At 37.8% G+C, this 19,567-nt stretch overlaps 1 protein-coding gene across 4 annotated transcripts in view; it reads right to left on the bottom strand.

Moving 5' to 3' along the window:
* The window catches only part of LOC106159654 (ephrin type-B receptor 1-B), a 106,843-nt gene that overhangs the window by 42,886 nt on the left and 44,390 nt on the right, over positions 1 to 19,567 (bottom strand). For all 4 annotated transcript variants that reach the window (XM_013535981.2, XM_013535982.2, XM_013535985.2 and 1 more), the window contains exon 2: positions 18,740 to 18,816. In XM_013535981.2, coding sequence (XP_013391435.2) covers positions 18,740 to 18,816 — 77 coding nt within the window. The remainder of the gene's footprint in view (positions 1 to 18,739; positions 18,817 to 19,567) is intronic.

The following is a 19,567-nucleotide window of genomic DNA, read 5'->3' as shown; positions in this document are numbered from 1 at the left end:
AGCCAAGCAGGAATGATATATGAAGATTGTTCTGCCCTTGGTAAAGAAGAATGCAGTTAAAAAATAATTTCTCTCATCTCTGATAACATCTCCATGCTGCGAGATATGAAATGCGATAAGAGATTGCAATGTCGACTTTTACAAATAGGCGGTTGGTTCATTGCTTTTTTTCCACAGATCGATTGAGCTGCTTGCAGAATTTTTGAAATAAGTCCAAAAATTATAGTTTTTCAGACTTTTTTCATCTTTGAAGCCAGTCAAGAATACTTAGTCACAAATAATTAACTTACAAATTGCGCTTGCATCACTAAAACTGATTTGCAATACTTGTCCTGACTTGAGAATATTACTGAGGCAGAAAAAAATAACATGTATCACAAAAACAAATTTGCCAAACATTTCCTTTCACTGTTGTTGGGTATATCAAGTTTTGATGTAATATATTCTGATAACAACAAGTCACACTAACAGCCGTTTCCTTTGGTGCAGTATCAGGAAAAGATCAGTTTCAATTTTTGGATAAAATCACCTAACATAAATTATTTTCATTGAAAAAGTTTTAAAATACACCATACCAGAATTAGTCAGAATTGACTTATTGATAACAAACTTAGCATCCATACTTTTCTTTGTTTTCCCCTCTCAGCAATAAAAATGCAAAACACCACAAACCCCAAGGGATCAATTTTCCCTTCTCAAAAAAGTTACAAAGATGGCACGAACCAAGAAGAGAGAATGAATCACTACATTTGGAGCATATGCAGATGTTGTTCTTCTTTGACATTTTCAATTTTCAAGGGGATTACCAAGAAATGCCTTTGCATATATGCACCTCTAGTTCTCCAATAATAGCCCCATTCACACGTACATGGTTAATCGAGATTAAGGGAATCGCGATTCTAACGCGCTTAGCTAAATTCACTTTTTTGCGTTCACACATGTAAAAACGAAATCGCGATTTACCTTGCTAGATCTGGTAATTGCAACTGTGCTCGCTAGGGGAATCACGGTATATCCTGTTGATCATGCGCAGTAGCTGCCTTCAAGACCATGCTTTCGGTGTGTACGGTGTTATTTTCTGTTTAATATTCTCATCGGCCCAAATATTTGTTTATGCTGCCACTGAGTTTTCAGACCATACTTCCTCTTGGCCATTTTGCTGACTGCGAAGAAACTTGAAATTGCGTGGACAGTTTGTTTTCTTTCACTTTCCAGTCGGCGAATAGCTGTATTTAGCTAGTGTTTCGTTTCAATTTATACCCGACATGAAATAAAATTTATTGTATTGTATTGTATTGTACTTTCGATAGAAACCATGCACGCGCCTTAAGTCCTCAACTTCCGGTGTTTACACCGATCCCGTTCTCACTAGGAAATTTTATATCGCGATTTAAGTTTACATCGATAGAATCCACCTCTCGAGTAGGATTAATTTGAATCGCGATCTGGCGTCTCTACTGCGTTCACACTAGAAGCTTTACATCGATAGAATCGCGATTTGGCACTAATCGCGATTGAAAGTGTCTCGTGTGAATGGGGTTAAAAAGAGAGGACCAACTAGCCACAAAGGATCTAGACTTTTAGTCCAAAAAAATTCACCAGACATTCAAAAAGCTCGCTTGATTTAACAAAGAGATAAATCTACAATGCCATACCCCGTTTGCCTTGTGTGCTCTCAGTGCTTTCACTCTGCCAAAATATCGATAGCTCTTATGCACCAGAGAGCTTGTGCTTTCAATCATGCAGCCATACTCTCATCATGCCTTATTACCATGACTGACTAAACGACTTTATGATTTCAGTTATGATTTAATAATGTAGGAGCATACTGAAGCTGCAATATCATGATTTCATTTACAGCCTTCCCTGCCATTTCTCCATTTTATTGATTTCTTGCCTATCTCATCCCCACCCCTACCCCCCTCTTTCAGACGAGGAAATCATTTAGAAATCCCCCCCCCCCCCCCATTTTCCATTTTGATCCAGGAATTCTTGGTCTATATTTCTTCCTTTTGATTCGTACATTTTTATCTTATACTGATGTGAAGATTACCAGCTGCGATAACAAAATTTTACTGATCTTTTTCTATCACCCCTGTTGCTGTCTGTTCATTAGTATATGGATGCGCAGTCTCACTGGTTCTTTAGAATCAAGTACTTTCTCCACTCAAATGTCATCTCTAATATTAGTTAAAAGACTGTGATGGCACTACCTGAATTGCATTTGTGACTAAATTTGCATTTCTACATAACAAAACGTCTGGTTTATTTTCCCTCAGGATTGAAACTACTCTCAGGTGGTACACTACCTGTTATGTTTCATTTTCTCGTAAGTTTTCAATTTGTGAGCTTTTTGATCGGAAATAAGCCCAATGACTTGTCCTCCCCCCCCCTCCCCCTTCGTGATTAAGAACTGCATGTCTTTCTCATTTCTCATTTTGAACTGTCGTTAGCTATTGGAGTTTATGAGCCATTAATGTCACCAGTTGGAGGAAGGGCCAATATCTTTTCCTAGGGACAAATTGTGAGAATGTTAAAATTATTGGTTTTTTGATTCAATGTCTCTCAGTCTCCTACCTACACCTGCTGTTCTCATGAGTCATGAACAGAAACCTTTTTATTGTGGTTGTTCTGGACACAGAGTTTTCAAAAAGACAAATATAGAAAATGCCAAAAAATTTATATCAATATAATTTTTTTGGCCATTCTATTTCCATTCTACTTTGAGATCACCTCATTGTAGGATTCTTACTCACAATAAAATATGGAAAGAATTTAAATCGTATATTATAGCAAGTGGGTGAGAATAGCAATACAAGTGCTACTTAAATCTAACCTCTGCTACTTTTCGTCAAATCTCTTCTGTACTCAAAAAGCACAGAACACAATGTAGACATTCTTATGCTTTTCATACAATTCAATTAACAATGATATCAAGGTGACTCTAGAGTTTTAACCAATCCTCAATCCAAGATCAAAAGAAACCATCTGCAGTAAAGAATTTTCAAGAAAAATATCCTCTGATTTACAGTTTCGATAAAACTGAGCGGAATGTGCCTCTTAATCCGAGATCAAACATGGCTGCCCCATACCACCAGTGTCCAAAAACAAAGCTTGTTATCGTATAACAAAGACCTGTATCCAGCAGAAAAAGCCTCATCTTATTTAGATTGGATTATTTTATTTATACAAGATTATATTATCGCCCACTTCAGCTGTAAGTTAGGCTGCCAGGTACGATTTAAGAGATGGTTTTAGCTGTGTTTGTGGATGTCAATTCGCATTTCCTTTTTTCAATATACCCTTCTGCGTGAATAAATCTTTGCTTTGCGATTCATTTCTTTCGCTGAGGTGTTGAATAAAAAACATGGTACCAATAGTGCCTTAAGGGGATCTGCACTGACATTTTGGCATCTGTTCAGTACAAATCTCCCTTATCCACACAAAAAAAACTCCCCAAGACTTAATAACTAGTCAGGATCATGCATTATCAACATGCGACCAAGCATTTTCAAAAAACTTGTTATCAGGGTACATTCTTTCCTTCTTCATAAAGCACAGCTTCCAAAAATAACCAGTGGACATGTCAATTTTAGCACAGAAAAAAAAAGTAGTAGATTCCAATTCATGGGGCTAAGGAGTTGACCTCAATTATTTAGAAAACTAATTTCCGTAATAATTAATCCAAGTTTCTTTCATGAACACAAAATGAATCCAAATTACGCCCATCCAATAATCAATCCCGAATCAATTTCAGAACAATGGCCGCCGAGGCAGTTTTCAATTTGCCTAGTGAGCCAAGAATTGGCTGACACATGTGGAAAAACACACCAAGAACTGGCATGTGTATTGTTTCCAATGGATATTATATATGCAGCAGAGAGAGAGAAAACAACATGAGTTTGACCTTTTTGCACAAATCTATTGTCATTTCATCTGGTTCAATATTCTGCTGTAAAAGAAAATTTCGTTTGAATCATGTTCCACTTTCAGTGGTGGGGCAGCTACTTGGTTGAAAAACTTTCTCTATGCCAAGAAAATTGTGAAAATTGTGACCACGAGGGATGACACGCACACAATGATAACCCTTTATAACCAATGTGACCATTAAAAATCATGGTTCCATTTTCCACCTCAAACCCCTTGTGACTTATATAACACCCATGTGGATGCTCCATAATCTCACCAAAGAAACCAATCTCTGTGAGCCCATTTCATTTCGTGCTATCACACGCATATCAATTTGAGCAGGATAAAACACGAAAATCCCAAATGATACATTCCCCTTAAAAAGCAATAACCTAGGTATTTTACAGAAATGTGATCAGGGCAAATTAATTGTTTTCCGGATATGGAAGCCCTCTCACTGGTACAGATTTCCAAGAGAAAAGCTCCAGGTTTATTTCAATGAAAACACGAAAGATCTATTAGCCAGACTCTGGTTTGATCAAATTATCATGAAAAATCTATGCAACATCCTGACAACATGAGTCTATATTAAAAAACCTGGAGACCTGACAAAAATATATATACAGCTGAATAATATTTCATGTAACTATGAATGATGGGAATTATTAAGGCCACCCTGCGGAAATCACCACTTCAACCAGCAATCACAATTCCTGGTTCTGCATCTACGAAACCAACGCTGCCGACAACAACCCTGCAATGCCAGATTTCACCAGTGAAATTATCTGCGTGAAAAATGCCATCGCTTTGTCACCGACGGCGCCAATTTCCGTGGCGATTAGAACCGCAGCAGAGGGATGAAATCAAGGAAAGATGAATGTAAGAATGGTGTGACACAGGCTTATTATGGATGCGGGATAAAGCCCCTCGATTACTACTGAATAATAGAAGAGGAATAATGTACTTAATAGATTACATGTAAGGATGGCATTTTTTCCACTTCCTTTTTTTCAAATATTTGCATAAGACTTGTTAGCGATTACATTATATAATGGATTTTAAATGGATGGCTGAAAAAAAGTTAAAGCAGAGAGGAAGAAAATATCCAAACCTTCCCTTTTATCTTGAGAGCAGTCTGATTTCTTCTATTACCAATAAAAAGAACAAACATTTCTGCATTTTTGGCTTTAAAAAGTGCTGGCCTCATCTGCTTTAATTCCCCAAAAAGATTAGGAACTGGAGTGGGGGAGGCTTTTACTCCAATCCATTACACAAGGACGTGAATAATTTTTAAGAGGAAGGGGGAGGATGAGGGGGGAGGGGGAGGGGGAGGGGGTTGAAAACACTGGTTGACACTCCAAATTTCAAGTTAATTGCACCAGGAGTATCCCAAATACACACAACCTGGGCACTAACTAATCAAACGCCTTTGTATACAAGGTGTGGAGACCGTGTCTCCTTTCCTAACTCAACAAAAACACGTCCAACACAAGAAGAATGTTGTGACTGTATTTCACTAGTCAACTTGCCCAGGAACCCACAGCAGTGTAACAATGGCCCAATGTGAGGTGTAACTGGAGTGATTTGTACTCATGTACTCAGCTAGCACTCACCGTCTCTCTCTCTCTCTCTCTCTCTGTGTGTGTGTGTGTGTGTGTGTGTGTGTGTAACAACTGCTTCATGACCATGTTTACTTCTTTGCCTGCCAGACTGCCATGTGTTGCACTCTCACTGTGTCAATCTAGCAATACTCCCTCCTAATTAAATTTCTTCTTATAGTTATTCGGTCGTTTATCATGTCAGATTAATCAATGAATTAATTCTCATGAAGCCAATCAGTTGATAACTCTCCAATAGTAGCCCCAATATTGCTGAACATATCTTTACTACTATCAAGCAGAGTTTTAACAGTAGCACAAAGTTATTCTAGGCTATAGAAATGATTGACATGACAATATTTACAAGGTTTCAGTCTACCTAATGGTTAGTAGCAGGTTCTATCAAAGCCGCCCATATTATACAAGCATTTCACAACTTTGACAATAAACCACATTGCACGAATTCACTTGTGTCTCTCAACAAGAAAATGCCAAGTCCCACTCGGGATAAACTGGATTATGATCAAGCCAGTTGTTTTGGGTCGTCCTAATCTCAATATTTTCAATGAGAAAAATCTCCATGCACTCAAGTTCTCATCAAAGTGAGTAATAAGAGATCCCAGAGCCACTTATTTAAGTACTCTGGGCCACATCGGTTACCATGTGACTACTATATGTGGAAGAGGATGGGGAATTCGAGTTAATAGAGCATGTTACGGAATCTTCGCACATCAGTGCACACTTCACGTTATCGCAGTCGTGCAGACTAATTCTTCCTTAATCTGTTGTGAATAAATGAAGATTACTGTGGTCAATATTGTGTAGATTTGTCAAATTAAATTCTGGGTTTAGTTTTGTTCAGTTTGTATCTAGATTTACTTGGGATATATTATGACATACTACTATGTGTGAATCCATCAGAACCAATTCCAAAGCATAATCTTTGTTTTAGAGACAGCTGGGCAGAGAATTCGACAGACAGACTGACAGATGGGCAGACAGATAGGCAGACGCACAGACAGAGTCACATATCATTATCCTACTCGATATATTCTCCCTAATATTAAACACTATCCATAAGTAGATAATTCTAGTTTAATAACTCGGACACAGAGAGGTCTTAGCCAACAAATAAGGATTTACTAGTATGTCACTGCATGTCAAATGAAATGAGATTCTGCCTTCCTATTCTCCGAGCAAAACAATGGACCAAGGCTTCTGCAATTTGAATGAAAAATCTCGACCCTTCCAGCTCAGACAATTTATTGCCCATCATTCAAGTAAAAATCAGTACCCTGTGTGTATGTGGATGAGATAAGTGAGAGAACCAAAAAAAATATCCCCCATATTGTAGAATAGTCTACAGACACATTCATGGACACCGGGGAAAATTATTTTGTTCATTTAAGTATAAAACCAGAAACTTAGATTTAGGGCATTGACTGTGGCTATGCCATTTGCAGAGAAATATTTCACAAAAATTAAAGACACATAGTGCTACCTTGTTCTTGAAATATAGAGCCTATTTACCCGGAACCTTCCAATTGAAACCGACTAACAACAACAAAAAAATTGCCTGGAACAAACTGGCAAGGCTCCTTGCTCTACTTAGGCCTGTCAACAATAGCAGAAAGTGTTTTTCTTGCCAATGAATTACACAGAGAGCACAGGAATCTGTTACAGGGACACCAAAGTGCCCTGAAGCGTCTTTACTTTTTGAAACTGTACCAGGCGAGAAGCAAGAGATCAAAAAGGATCTTTGGAAAAAGAAAGGAAAATACACAGCAAGAAACTTCCTTAGGTAGACTTCAGAACAGTTCTACTTACCACCCAACCCCTGAAACTTTTAAGACAATTTCTTTCCCAACTAGACAACCATCATGAAATGATTTATACAGACACCCACATCCTTTATTTCAAAGACCCTTCATTCTTTGGTCATCTATATCCATTAAAACATACTTAAAAGCAAGACTGGACTCATTTTCAAAACATTAAAAACACCAATCATGTTCTATTGATATAATAACCTGCTGTATCAAAAAAAAAAGCCAAAGGCATGGCAATCTTACGCCCATTAGCTCATAGTAACACAAGAAAAACCAGGTCCGAATTGTCCCCTGAATTCATAAAACTGACACAAACCAGAGAAAGCAGACGGTCAGGTTTCTGTCTGAAAAGTTTCGGGTCCTGAAAAGTTCACATGTTGCTGCAGTTTCTATTGTAACCTGAAACAGCTATGCTGAACTTCCAACTTGTTCAACCATCTAAACACTGGCGACAGACATTCTATCCCGACCACATATAGTGAAGGTTGCATTGTTCAGGAGGGAGGCAGGGAGAGAGGGACGAAGGTGAGGGGAGGACATAATTTGACACCCTAAAAATACACAGATTAAGAGACAGGACTTATGTTTGGGGTATCTTTTTTTAAATCTGTTTTCTGTCCATCTTCTTCATTCTTAAGCTGTCATCACTTTACAATGTGGTTTGCTTAAGAATCTCTTGAAGTTTCTATCCAATGTGCCTTGAGATCTTACAAGGGCACTTTGGACATGTGCTTACTGTCTGAAAATACACTGTACTGGATTATTCCGAAAATTGATCAACAGACGCTAAGTGAATCTTTCAAGATGTTCATCTCTAACCCTCTATAGATTATGTGTCAGGATTATTTTGTCAACGCGTGGAAGATGGAATCAAAATCATTTCTGTTTTCCAATATCATTCTGACCTTTTCCCATTCAAATTCCACCCCTGCCTCTGCTGACATTATAAAAAGGCTGACTTATGAAAAAAAAAATCCAATTCTTGTCTTTTCATCTATTTCTTAACACAATAAGAAAACTTTCTTCACAAATCAACTGGTGGAAAACCTTATTATACTGACAATTTTTATTGAGAGCCTATGAACGCTCCATGGTGAAAGGGACATCTCTTCCTTAAATCCCCCTCCCCCTTTCTGCATCCACACCCACACCCACCCCCCTCCTTAAATTTTCGTTAAAATGTAGCCAAAGAGTCATATTCTGATGTCCCTGACCTACATAATTCCTCCATTTTAATTGGTCCGTAATTTGAGCTAGGAAAGCTGCCATGAACATCTGCTCCTAGTAAAAATTCAAACTTTCCAAGTATCTTTCAGAGCCCCCTGGCCAGTTCATAATGAACAATTAATTACTCATAAACAAATAATTTAATTCCCCATCACAAGAAGTCCATTAATGAAGTCGACAAGCACATGATGAGGAATACGCCAGCGGAGTTAAGACATCAATCCAATGCATATGCTTTCATTTATTGCATTAACAAACTCATTTCCACTACCCTTCAGATCTTCCAGATCATACACGATAAGCAGTTGCAGGAAAACTTTCCGCTTTGGAATTTCAAAACATTTTTTGTTTTCATACATTCAAATCACATCTCCCCCTGCAGAGCCTCGTATCCCCCATAAAGGGCCCCATATGTTATTCTGATTGCTGATTTCAATATGAAGTCTTCAAAATATCTAATCTCCTACCACTAAAGAACTGGACCCCACAGGTAAAGAAAGCCACCAGAGGAAAACTATAATAAACACAGAGCATCCCTACTGATTTTAATCTGATAAAAAGGTCCTGTCCATTACCAGTGAAAATACCTTCAAAGATTTAGGGTAACTCGGTTCAATTCTGCACTACACTGCAAATACAGGACATACCAGTAAGGTACACAAACATAAATAAAGGAAAAGAGAACAGAAGTGAAGATTTAGATTATGACACATTTATACAGGCATTTTCAACCTATCTCTCAGTGTTTCTGAACTCTTAAAAGACCATGTGTTCTAATAGAACCTGGTCAGTGTACTATTCAAAAGCCAGTGAAGTACAACCTTGTACGATATTTGGGATCTGTCAACAAATCAAGCTGTAGCAGCACTTCCACAAGCAAACAAATCCTGGTCTCGGCCCTAGCAAACAAAGGGAGGATGAAGAGGGGATAAGGGAGGAGGGTTAAACCCTAGCTCCATGGGCTGGTTTCACAAAAGGGCTTTACTAGTAACCCTAAAATTGGTCTCAATTTTCAGCTTTCAACTTTATAACTTTCAAACCATAAAATAGTCTGCTTTAGTTGAAGATAAATCCATAGTGGTTTACTTAATAAAATATTGGTTCGAAATGTTACCAATGCCCTTTATGTAAAAGAACAGGCAGGGTATTTTATTTAATTGGACTGCTACTGATTTATTTCAGGTCAAAGCAGACTGAAATTTTGGTCTTAAAGTTTTAAGTTTAGACCAGTTTTCAGGCTAAAGTCCCTTTCAGAAGCAGGTGCCATAACTAGCTAGGCCAAGGTGTAAGCTGCTTTCAACGTTCAACAATCCTAAAAGAAGACGGAGATAGAGTAACTACCCAGGAGGCTGACAAATAAACCTCTTATCTCAGGAAATGGTCAGGTGTAACAAAAGTGGACACAAAAGAGGGATAAAAGTGACCAGTAGTGGACTGAGGGTACGAGGTGTTGGTCAACCGCAGGTGTCCGAATCCCCTAAGGATTACGATTAATGTTCGTGCAACTCTGGGTCTTTATCTTTTTTTTTTTTTAATTTTCAAATATGAACATACTGAAAGATTTCCCATTGACCGCTACAAAACACTAAATTTCCGTCCCAAATTCATTCTGACTGATCAGCAGAGACACAGAGGAAGACATCTACTTTCTCCCTTGATAATCCAAGATCAAGTCCTACCAGTCTAATTACAGTAAGTGTCATAATCAGAGAAACACCAGGGACAATCATAACCCAATTATCAACATCCTAATTAGATTTGGGGTCTGCGTAGCTCTTCACCAAATTTCCTCACTTACTGGGACATTGTTGATTAACCAAAATCAGAAGCAGAGTCTGTGTCATTATAGATATGTTAGGTTAAACTGCTTTATTTGGTTGATGGTAGATGGTTCTTCATTCAGTGTTCAAACTGTCTACTTTTTTTTCTCAATCAGAAAATCATCATATTTAATTATTCATTATTTTGAAAGAAAATGGCTATGAGTGGGGAAAAAACTATAAAAAATTTTTTCGCACATTATTCCAAATCATCATGGTTGTATTTCATTGTTGGAAACATTCTTCTATTCCTTATTACTCAGCTATTAATCCAATACTGAACTTGTTCTTTTCATGGACAATTTCACTCCAAATATGAAGACATGTTTTTGTTTCTGGCCTGTCACATTTTCAAGTCTGACTCTCTTTTCTTCCTGAATGTGCATGGACATATTTTCAGTTACTCATTAACATCAATATTGTACGAGAAATAACACCGATCCATTTCTCTCACTTCCCCAAATATCACGGCTTGTTTTCATTTCTGGAATGACACATTTTTGTTTCTCAACTTCGCCATAGCATAGGTATACCCACATTTTCCGTTACCCTTTTCAGCACATTGACAATATTGTTGATTTTATTACCTGCCAATGACACACCACCCAACACAGGTGTGAAAGGACAAATACCTTCAAGTTGACCCCAAAAATGTCTCCAATTATCACAACTCAAAAACCCAGACAAACGGAAAGAAAGACTGTGGCACAAATTAGGCTAAGGGAAGTAAGCATCTGTTGTTACAAATTCAAAACACTGGCAATGCCAGAATTAACCACTGCTTAAAATCATAATGGGGCGAATGGTCAAAAACTACCCATGCTTATTACGATAATTCAGAAACTCGGTGAATAAGCAATAAAGCTGATGAAGATTGTAGTGAAGTTAGTCTGAAGTAGTGTATGTTATCTTTAAGTTGATATTTTTATTGGCTGTTCGATCAGACATGAAGAGGAAACAATGGCTTATTTTCCTTACTTTATCCCAATGTAAACTCGCCTAACTTTCCCCAGATCTCATAATCAAACCACCAGGCAAAACACCCATGTGTTTTTCTAGCTTGGTGTAAAAACAGCACCGTAGGAAAGGCTGTGTTTCATATGCAGATTTCCCCTTACCCCAGGTAAACATAACACTTGATTCATTGAGAACACCAATAGAGCAGACCCAACACCTGTTTAGCTCCGAGAGGAGGCCACGGTTTCCTACTATGCTGTATACGTAAATCGCCACCCTCTTCAGGCTATGCCCAATGACGCAAAAGGGTCTAATTTTTGCCAAATCTTAGCATTAAATGGACCCACATGAGAACCCACCCTTTGGGTTGAGTTGTTAAATTTTTCTGTACCGAGGCTTTTCTTTTTTTATTTAAAAATGAAAGTAGTTTACAGCCAAATCAGCTGTAACTAACACAATAAAAAAACAACTTTGGGATATCCCTTCTTCCCTAGTAATTGGTATTATTATGACAATGTCCTCCAAAATAATGTGCTGTCTATAAAACACAAACAAAGTAAAGAAGCCAGTCAGAAGGGCCATACCAGAGAAGTCAAAATGAGCACTCGGTCATATTTTCCTCAATTTTCAGCTGACTACCCTTCTACGCAGCCCCTCCACATGGCTGACTGAGCAGATTGCCTCCCAACACAATCCCCCCTCGCCAGTCACAATGGGCCTGAACAGGTAGTGCTAATACTGTCAAAACATTCAGTATTTGACCCAATCGACCCGTATTGGGTGTCGATATTTGGTTCTCGTGCAGACTGAACCTGGGCAAACTCCCCCTTTTTCGACTTCGATACTTTCCGCCATATTGCTCCCAACAGGAGACAACAACAAACACATCTTTGTGCGATTCAGAGACCTCCAAGCCAAATTTTCCTCCCCCCAAAATTTCCACCAAGATCACCAACCCAGCACCAAAGTTCTTTCCTTGCACTCAATTAAACATTTCACAAAAGAGTCCACGCTAACAACGGCGTGCAATTATGCCTTTGTTCTGCCTAAAAAGAAGCCTTCTCTATTAACTGGTATGTAGAATGAATAGAACACACACATCAGCTGAAAGGGTCTTATTTGCTACACCTGATTTCTCAAAACAACCTGTGTAAATTAGGCCGTGCAATACAGGGTACCAGCATGTAACATTTTACATCATATCAGCATCACATCTGGAGATTCAGCTTTTTAAGAATGAAAGTTCCGTTGTAAACACGTTAATTTTTCACCCAACGCTCTCGTCCATAAATAAGATGCAAACATCCAGAGTGAAGAGCAATGATACAGTTTTGCCTCTAGATAAAGTGCTTCCATAACTTAAAACTGAAATCATTTTATGAGCAGAACAAAGACTTCCACTGTCAAGTGACAAAAACAAGTTCTTATTTAGGCTTCAGGTTGCACCCTGGGTTCAACACTATCTCCAGGTGTGCTGTCCCTTAGGACCTCTGCCTAAATATACCCAGGAGACCTCACCATCCTCGGGGTACCATCACCTGAGACTGGGAAGAAGGTAAAAAGCAATTACCTTAAAAATGTATCTCAAATTGTATCCCTGATAAGCAGGGGAGTCGAATTCAGAGCCAGAACAAGCCTTGATAGAATCTCCTATATTCCTTCCTGTACAGTGGGCCACCACACTGTCATCAAAATCCATGTTCATATCCTTCATAATCATAACACAGAGGCCCTGGTGGGTTATTTTTCAACTTGGACATTAAAGTGCATTCACAGGGCCTCAATTGTGAATATATTAGGCCCTTTACATGTATTCTGTCTTGAAGTTTAAAGAAGACAATGTGACTGTACTGTGCCCTGTGTTACAGAAAGATAGGACAGGTGTGGGATTTGTCTCAGAACTTCAGAAGAGATTCTATTTTTTTAATTTAAATCAAATTATTATCATAAAGACATATTATATGATCATTTGGGGGGGAGGGGCATCAAGGTTTCTTAAATGAAATTCAAAGCTGATGCAAAAGTACAGGTGACGAGTTTGAAAAAAAAAAGCTGGCCTGGCCAAAACGTATTCAAGATTCCTCATTTAATTTCCACCTGCTCTAGTTTCGTATATCCCTCGAGGGGAGACCAGTCTTGAGTACTCCAAACAACATCGTCATGAAAGGCGAACAGTCTACATCAAGATGGGGGCCAGTATTTACTTGTCAACCAATAACAATATTCTAACCCTCTCCAACAAAGACCTTCAGAGACAAGGATTCTATTGCTCCTCCGTGAAATACGACCTCATCTCATTGAACCCATTGAAAGCACCTGAATGCTGAATACCCCCATTATCAAAACTTAAACCATTTCTATTGAAGTCCCATAGTCCTCTTATCTCTTAAGACCCTCATATAAACACTCCTGTTTCTATGCAGATGGACCGCAATATTTTCCCCCTATTTTATCTTGTTCACACCCAAACTTTGACAGACCAAATTTGATTCGATTTGAACTCTGTCAACTAGATAAAATCACAGTTGCACAGATTTCTTGACAATGATCATAGCTCAATCTCAGTCAAATATGAAAAATAAGGTAACATAATTTCACCCTAGGATGTATCCTGTGTAGGTACAAAAACAACTGCTAACATCATACAAATCGAATCAAATATGATCCATCTGATTCAAGTGTAGACACACCCCAAGGCTCCTCTCAATCATAACGTGCCCAGTTTGAGATTAGAACCCACTTACTCTTCAATAGTTTCATATCAAATGTGAAAACTCTTTGGTTTCCAAGCAGGAAGATAGTTTTGGGTGGGTGGAAACTCGAAGGTTGCGAGATGAAGGATAGAAGTCGGTTCTGATGTTCTTGATGACATTGTTGGCGGACCCCCTAGATGTTATCAGCCTTGTCAGTGAATTATTCATTGCTCATAGTTATTAAAATTATCACTTACAACTTGACAAGCTCCAAGATAAAATTTGTTTTGACTTACACTTGTCTTGGGTTTGAAAGAAAAAAGTTTTAAGCAGTATTGAGTGATGTATTTGTTATAAAAATATGTATTTTTTTTATGGTCTCTAGGTCTCTTTGGCTATGGTTTATTTTTCATTCCTTCAGCCATATTTACCAGCTAGCCAATCAAATATCCAATTTCATCTCTCCAAATGTTTTCAAAGAGAGCAAAATGTGTGTAAAAGCAACAAGTTGTTTTCAATGCATTTCTTAAAACCCAAAACACATGATAGCAGTTCCAAGTCCTACAAAACTGTCCGTGCAAACCTGATTTTATCAACTTGTGCGTCATTTCTCAGTTATTAAAACTGTGACTGATTAGTTCCGCCAGATCCTACAGGAGAGATATGACATCTTTTGTGGCATGGTAATCATATGGAAATTACAAAAGTAACAAGTATGTACCACAGATTCAACAGTCATCCGCAATGGGCCCAAGAGAAGGTGGGGTTTCTTTCCTGATTTCTGAAAACTTCTAACTTTCACCAAGTCACTATAAAATCAAGTTGTCAGCCAGATCATGGCTATCAAGTTTGTCCCTTTTTTAAAAACTTGAAGGCAGTCTGCTACGGTGATCGAAATTCATCCATGGTGGGGTACTAATCAGCATATTTCTTCTGAGACGTTATCTGGAGTATGCATCTCTCCACCTCCTCAGCTGCTACATGGGTTATTTCAAGGCAGACCAGAAGGAGATAAGGTTCATTATTCATGCAAATACCCATCCTTCCGAACCCCCTGCTCTCTCCGTCATCCTATCTCTGCGTAATTAAATGAACTGAGAACTTCTTTTATTCTCCGTGTGCGAAGTCAAAGGAAATATGATAAGTTTGTCTCTTTGGTTTCCTACCATAGATATAGCTTGATGTGTGAGAAGAATATTTTCCTCAATACTGATGGGCCACTGTCCTGTCTATCAATTTCAAAATGTACATAAAGAAGTGTCATATTATACATTTTTTGTCCAATTTCAATAATTTTTTTCCTCTCCATGTTGGTCTGACAAGAGGATATTGAACCTTCCAGTGTTTTGGTCCAAAATAAATAGAATTTTTTTATCAACTTAAAATAAAATGCACACACTGGACACGTGTGTAATAAAAATTTCAATTCTCAAATCATTTCACCTCTTCTAACTTTTTTCTTTTTCAGAAGTCCAACTGTAACCTCTCCAGCCTTGAAATGCCATGGTTGAAAAATGAGGGGGAAATGTATCTGAAGCATGTGTGTCCAACTGTGACAGAAAAATGTGATTCTTTTTATCATGTAACTGACTCCACCGGAGCAAAAGAACATCTAAAATAACTTGATAATGGAAGGGAATCATTAGAATTAAGGAGCTGAATATCACTTCCAGGTTATTTTTTCATCTTCTTTGTTTCCTCTTACAATGGCCAACTGACTTTGACAAATGGAGAGTGCAGCCCACTGTTTAGAACATATGTGAATGGTTTTTTATTCCATGACATCCTTCCCTGTCGTCTGCACGAAAGACGATCCTAAATCAGTTTCCTCGGGTACAATGCCCCTGGGTGAATATCCATAGATCAAGTAGGAAATAAAATCAACTACATTTTACCCAGTTATTTTGTTGGCTAGAATAACTGAAGTGTTTTATTCAGATTCCTTTGGTCAATATTTTTTTTTTCCTTTTTTTTAACAGGAGTTTTAAAATATACCACAGCCACTTATAAAGCATAACCTTTTTGGATGATTATTTTCCAAAGAGGGTTGTTAATTTTCTCACTGTTATGATGGGAGAAAAGAAAAGCAGTTAGTCCATGCAACAAAGGACGACAAAAACACAGAACAAAGTTCTTTATGCAACAGCTCCCAAGTCTCTGCAGGGACGAGAAAAGCACAGTAACAGCACCACATCATTACCTCCTAACCAACGCAGTTTACACAGCGGCTAAGAAGTTAACTGGTTAAAGAGAATGTTAAGTGATGGGAGGAAGAATGGGGCCCTCGCGTAACACTACAAATGTAAGAGGGAAAACATTGAATAACGGTCTCTGTTGAACAGTGTCACCACGTCTCGGGCTCTACAATTACGAGATCGGTTCACACACAGTTAAACAGCATGGGACTTGGGGACTACTGTATAGACCTAGGCTGAATTCATTTTTCTCGTAAGAAGCTGTACGCTGCTGGAATATTCCATCTGTCGTCTGTTCAATTAATTGACAGCAGAGGCGTACATCTTTGACCTAAGGAACCTCTGTGCTTTTAAGTTAGAGGAGTTACATGCTTTGTTTAATTGCTATGAATATTTCTCATTACAGACATAATTTTGAACAAGTGAGTTTACTGTACTGACCTATGTTGACACTATATTACGACGCTCCCCCCCCCCAAAAAAAAAAAAATTATAAATAAAAATACAGAAGAAAATTTCATACAAAAGAAAGAGTACGTTTTCTGATTCTTACAGTAAATCATCCAGTCACTACATGATTTCTTCCTAAGCCCAGTATTAGATTTTTGTTCCCCTTTACAATAATAATAACAATAATATGGAAGTATAAGAACTCTCCCTGTTCACCTGTCTATGCGATATGACCTCTACTCAACTTGCACCAACACCCCTCTTCTTTTAATTTGATTCTTATTACTAGAACTACCTTTCAGACAGAGAGAGGTCAAGGCATTCACTGCCAACAAGTCCTTTACACGAAACACAATTCATCGGCGTAGAACTGAATGCTACATATATGACTGAATGGTCATGTTTTTCTTCTACGTCAGTGAGGGGGTTTGTCATATATGGCTGAATAAACGTATATATCTATATGAGTTTAAAGGGCCTTACATTCCTTTACCGACATCCAGGTTCTCAAAAATTATTGTAAGGCAGAATACATTGTAAGATGGAATAGTCCAGTACTTTTCCATATGAACCGTTGATGCAGAGATATTCGGCTATATTGGTCTTACTGAGAAAGCATCCATCTATATGACAGAATACTGTATATTAATTTCTTCATTGAGGCACTTAAGATGGACGTGTAAATGATGGAGGCTTGGTCCTTTGTCCAAGAGTATGGACAGAGAGAGAGAGGCCTCTCTACTTCTGCCAGGCTCTTTATTATATCTTGTCTCTTTTCACTTGCAGCTGTTAGAGATGCTGTTCATTATTTGGGGCTCATGACAGATAAATTCAGTACTAGTACATTTTTTATGATTTGGTTAAGAGGAAGGCAAATAGTTGTAATAATAACTTCTTGTTTTGAAAACTACTTTATCTTCCATTAATTTGTAAGTGATTTAAAAATGAATTCAATAAAATTTATTGCATTTTTTGTTCTTCTTGAAATATAAATAAATTTGAATTATTTGAAAGAATTTATCATCAAGCCATTGTTCTCCAATCCAAGACAGCTTGCATTCTTTCACTTTTTCTTATTCCTTCTCTTGCAATTATAAAACCAAGTTCAGAACATCTCCCGCAGCAAAATGTGGAGACCATGGAATGCAGACAGACAAAAAATATTTGCTACATTTTGACAGCCCTGTGAGATACATGAATTTTTGGACGAAGACAGATATGTCACCGTCTGTCATATTTATAGGATGGCTTGTCAAAACAAGAAAAACAATGTCAAGAATAATAGGAGGACCGTCGTCATCATCAGGAGCACACGCCTCAAGTCACACACATATCCAGGGGGGAGAAAACTATGAAATTGTCACGAAGAAAATCTTCGCCTTTACGCTTCGTAGTACAATCCACAAGCTAATTTCAGTAAAATTGCCTTCATTTTCTTCCAGCCAGATCCAAATGACGCCAGATTTACCTTACAACCATTTGTATGCTCTATCCTCCAGCTAAGCAATCACACATAATTAGACTTTGGTATAATGGGGACTAGGTACAAGAAAAATGGCTGCCCCGTCAGACATGATGACCCTTTTCAATGGGGGAATCTGAATTTTGTGAATTCGTCATGAAATTGGGGCTGAATGAGATGTTGGGTAGCTAGGATATTCCTTTTGCAAAATCTGGGTTGGAAATATTTCATTGAGATTAGAGCTCAAGAAAAGGATCTATTATCTAAGCCGTTATGTAATGCCCAACAAAGTCATACATTTCTAAATCAGTGACAATATTGAAGATTATGGGTTTTTATTTATTGGCTAAAAATTGAGGTTAACAAATGCCAAAGGAAAAATAAAAGTAGTTTATCAAAAGTCAGGCCTGTGGAAAATCTACAGAAAAGTGGGGCAACATATATTAAGGTAACAGTGGGCTGGTACCATGTGATTTTGAAACACATTGTCCTGTGGCATGAACTAAGAACCTGGGCTTTTTTTTAAGGGCAGGAGAAATATTTGACTCGACGTCATATCAAGGATCAATCACGGTGGCTATAATGGTAATAGTACTCACCCCGTAACCGCTAACTCCTCCTCGATGTGTCTTGTAATTTAGAGCTCCATCCACTATGGTTGTGTCTAACAAGACCACTGGAAATAGATAAACCATATATTTAAAGTCTTGTAAAGAAATAATTTGGATGATGATTTCAAATATTTGAAGCATATATATGATTCCTTGTGATTTTATTTACAATTTATTTGGAAGGGTATGCCTTTTTTCAGCTTGATACCAGAAATTTCAGAATATGATTTTTCATATTTGGCCCCTGCTTTTGATTAACCTTACTATAAAACTTCAAGAAGCATAACCATTTAATAGCATGCTATCTTTATACAACAGAAAAAGGATGCTGAAGAATAAACAAGGACCTCTAATGTGCCATTTTTGTATCCCTTTTTTTTTTTTTTCACAGTGTTCCGTGATCCTTATGCAAAATGGCTACTCAAACATTTTATCCAAATATTGACAATAACATGCAAGAGCAGAAATTGTACAGTGCAACCAATAATCCAGGTATGGATCCAAGCCACTCAAACTCACACACACAATATATTCAACGCATTCACGCCTTCTCTCTCCTCCTTCTCATTCTATTCTTTTTTAATCACATTTAGCTTTAAACCGATTAACTATCTATTACACGATTCTAATTATCAATTCATTTTACCAATTAACCAAACCAAAATAGACCTCCCCGTTACTCTAACAATTCAAATTGCATCCTAGTTTGTCAGAAATCCATTGGGACTTTCATAATTCACAATTCCCTTTCACCTGGTCTATCACCTTTTGTTTTGCGGATTGCATTAATTTCATCATTAATCAAGTTTTGTATTG

The sequence above is a fragment of the Lingula anatina genome, chromosome 9, assembly GCF_051362555.1.
Source record: "Lingula anatina isolate TDL-2025a chromosome 9, LinAna3.0, whole genome shotgun sequence".
In the NCBI taxonomy this organism is placed as follows: Eukaryota; Metazoa; Brachiopoda; class Lingulata; order Lingulida; family Lingulidae; genus Lingula; species Lingula anatina.
Note: the sequence above shows the minus strand (reverse complement) of the source record. Positions and strands in the feature narration are given on the sequence as shown.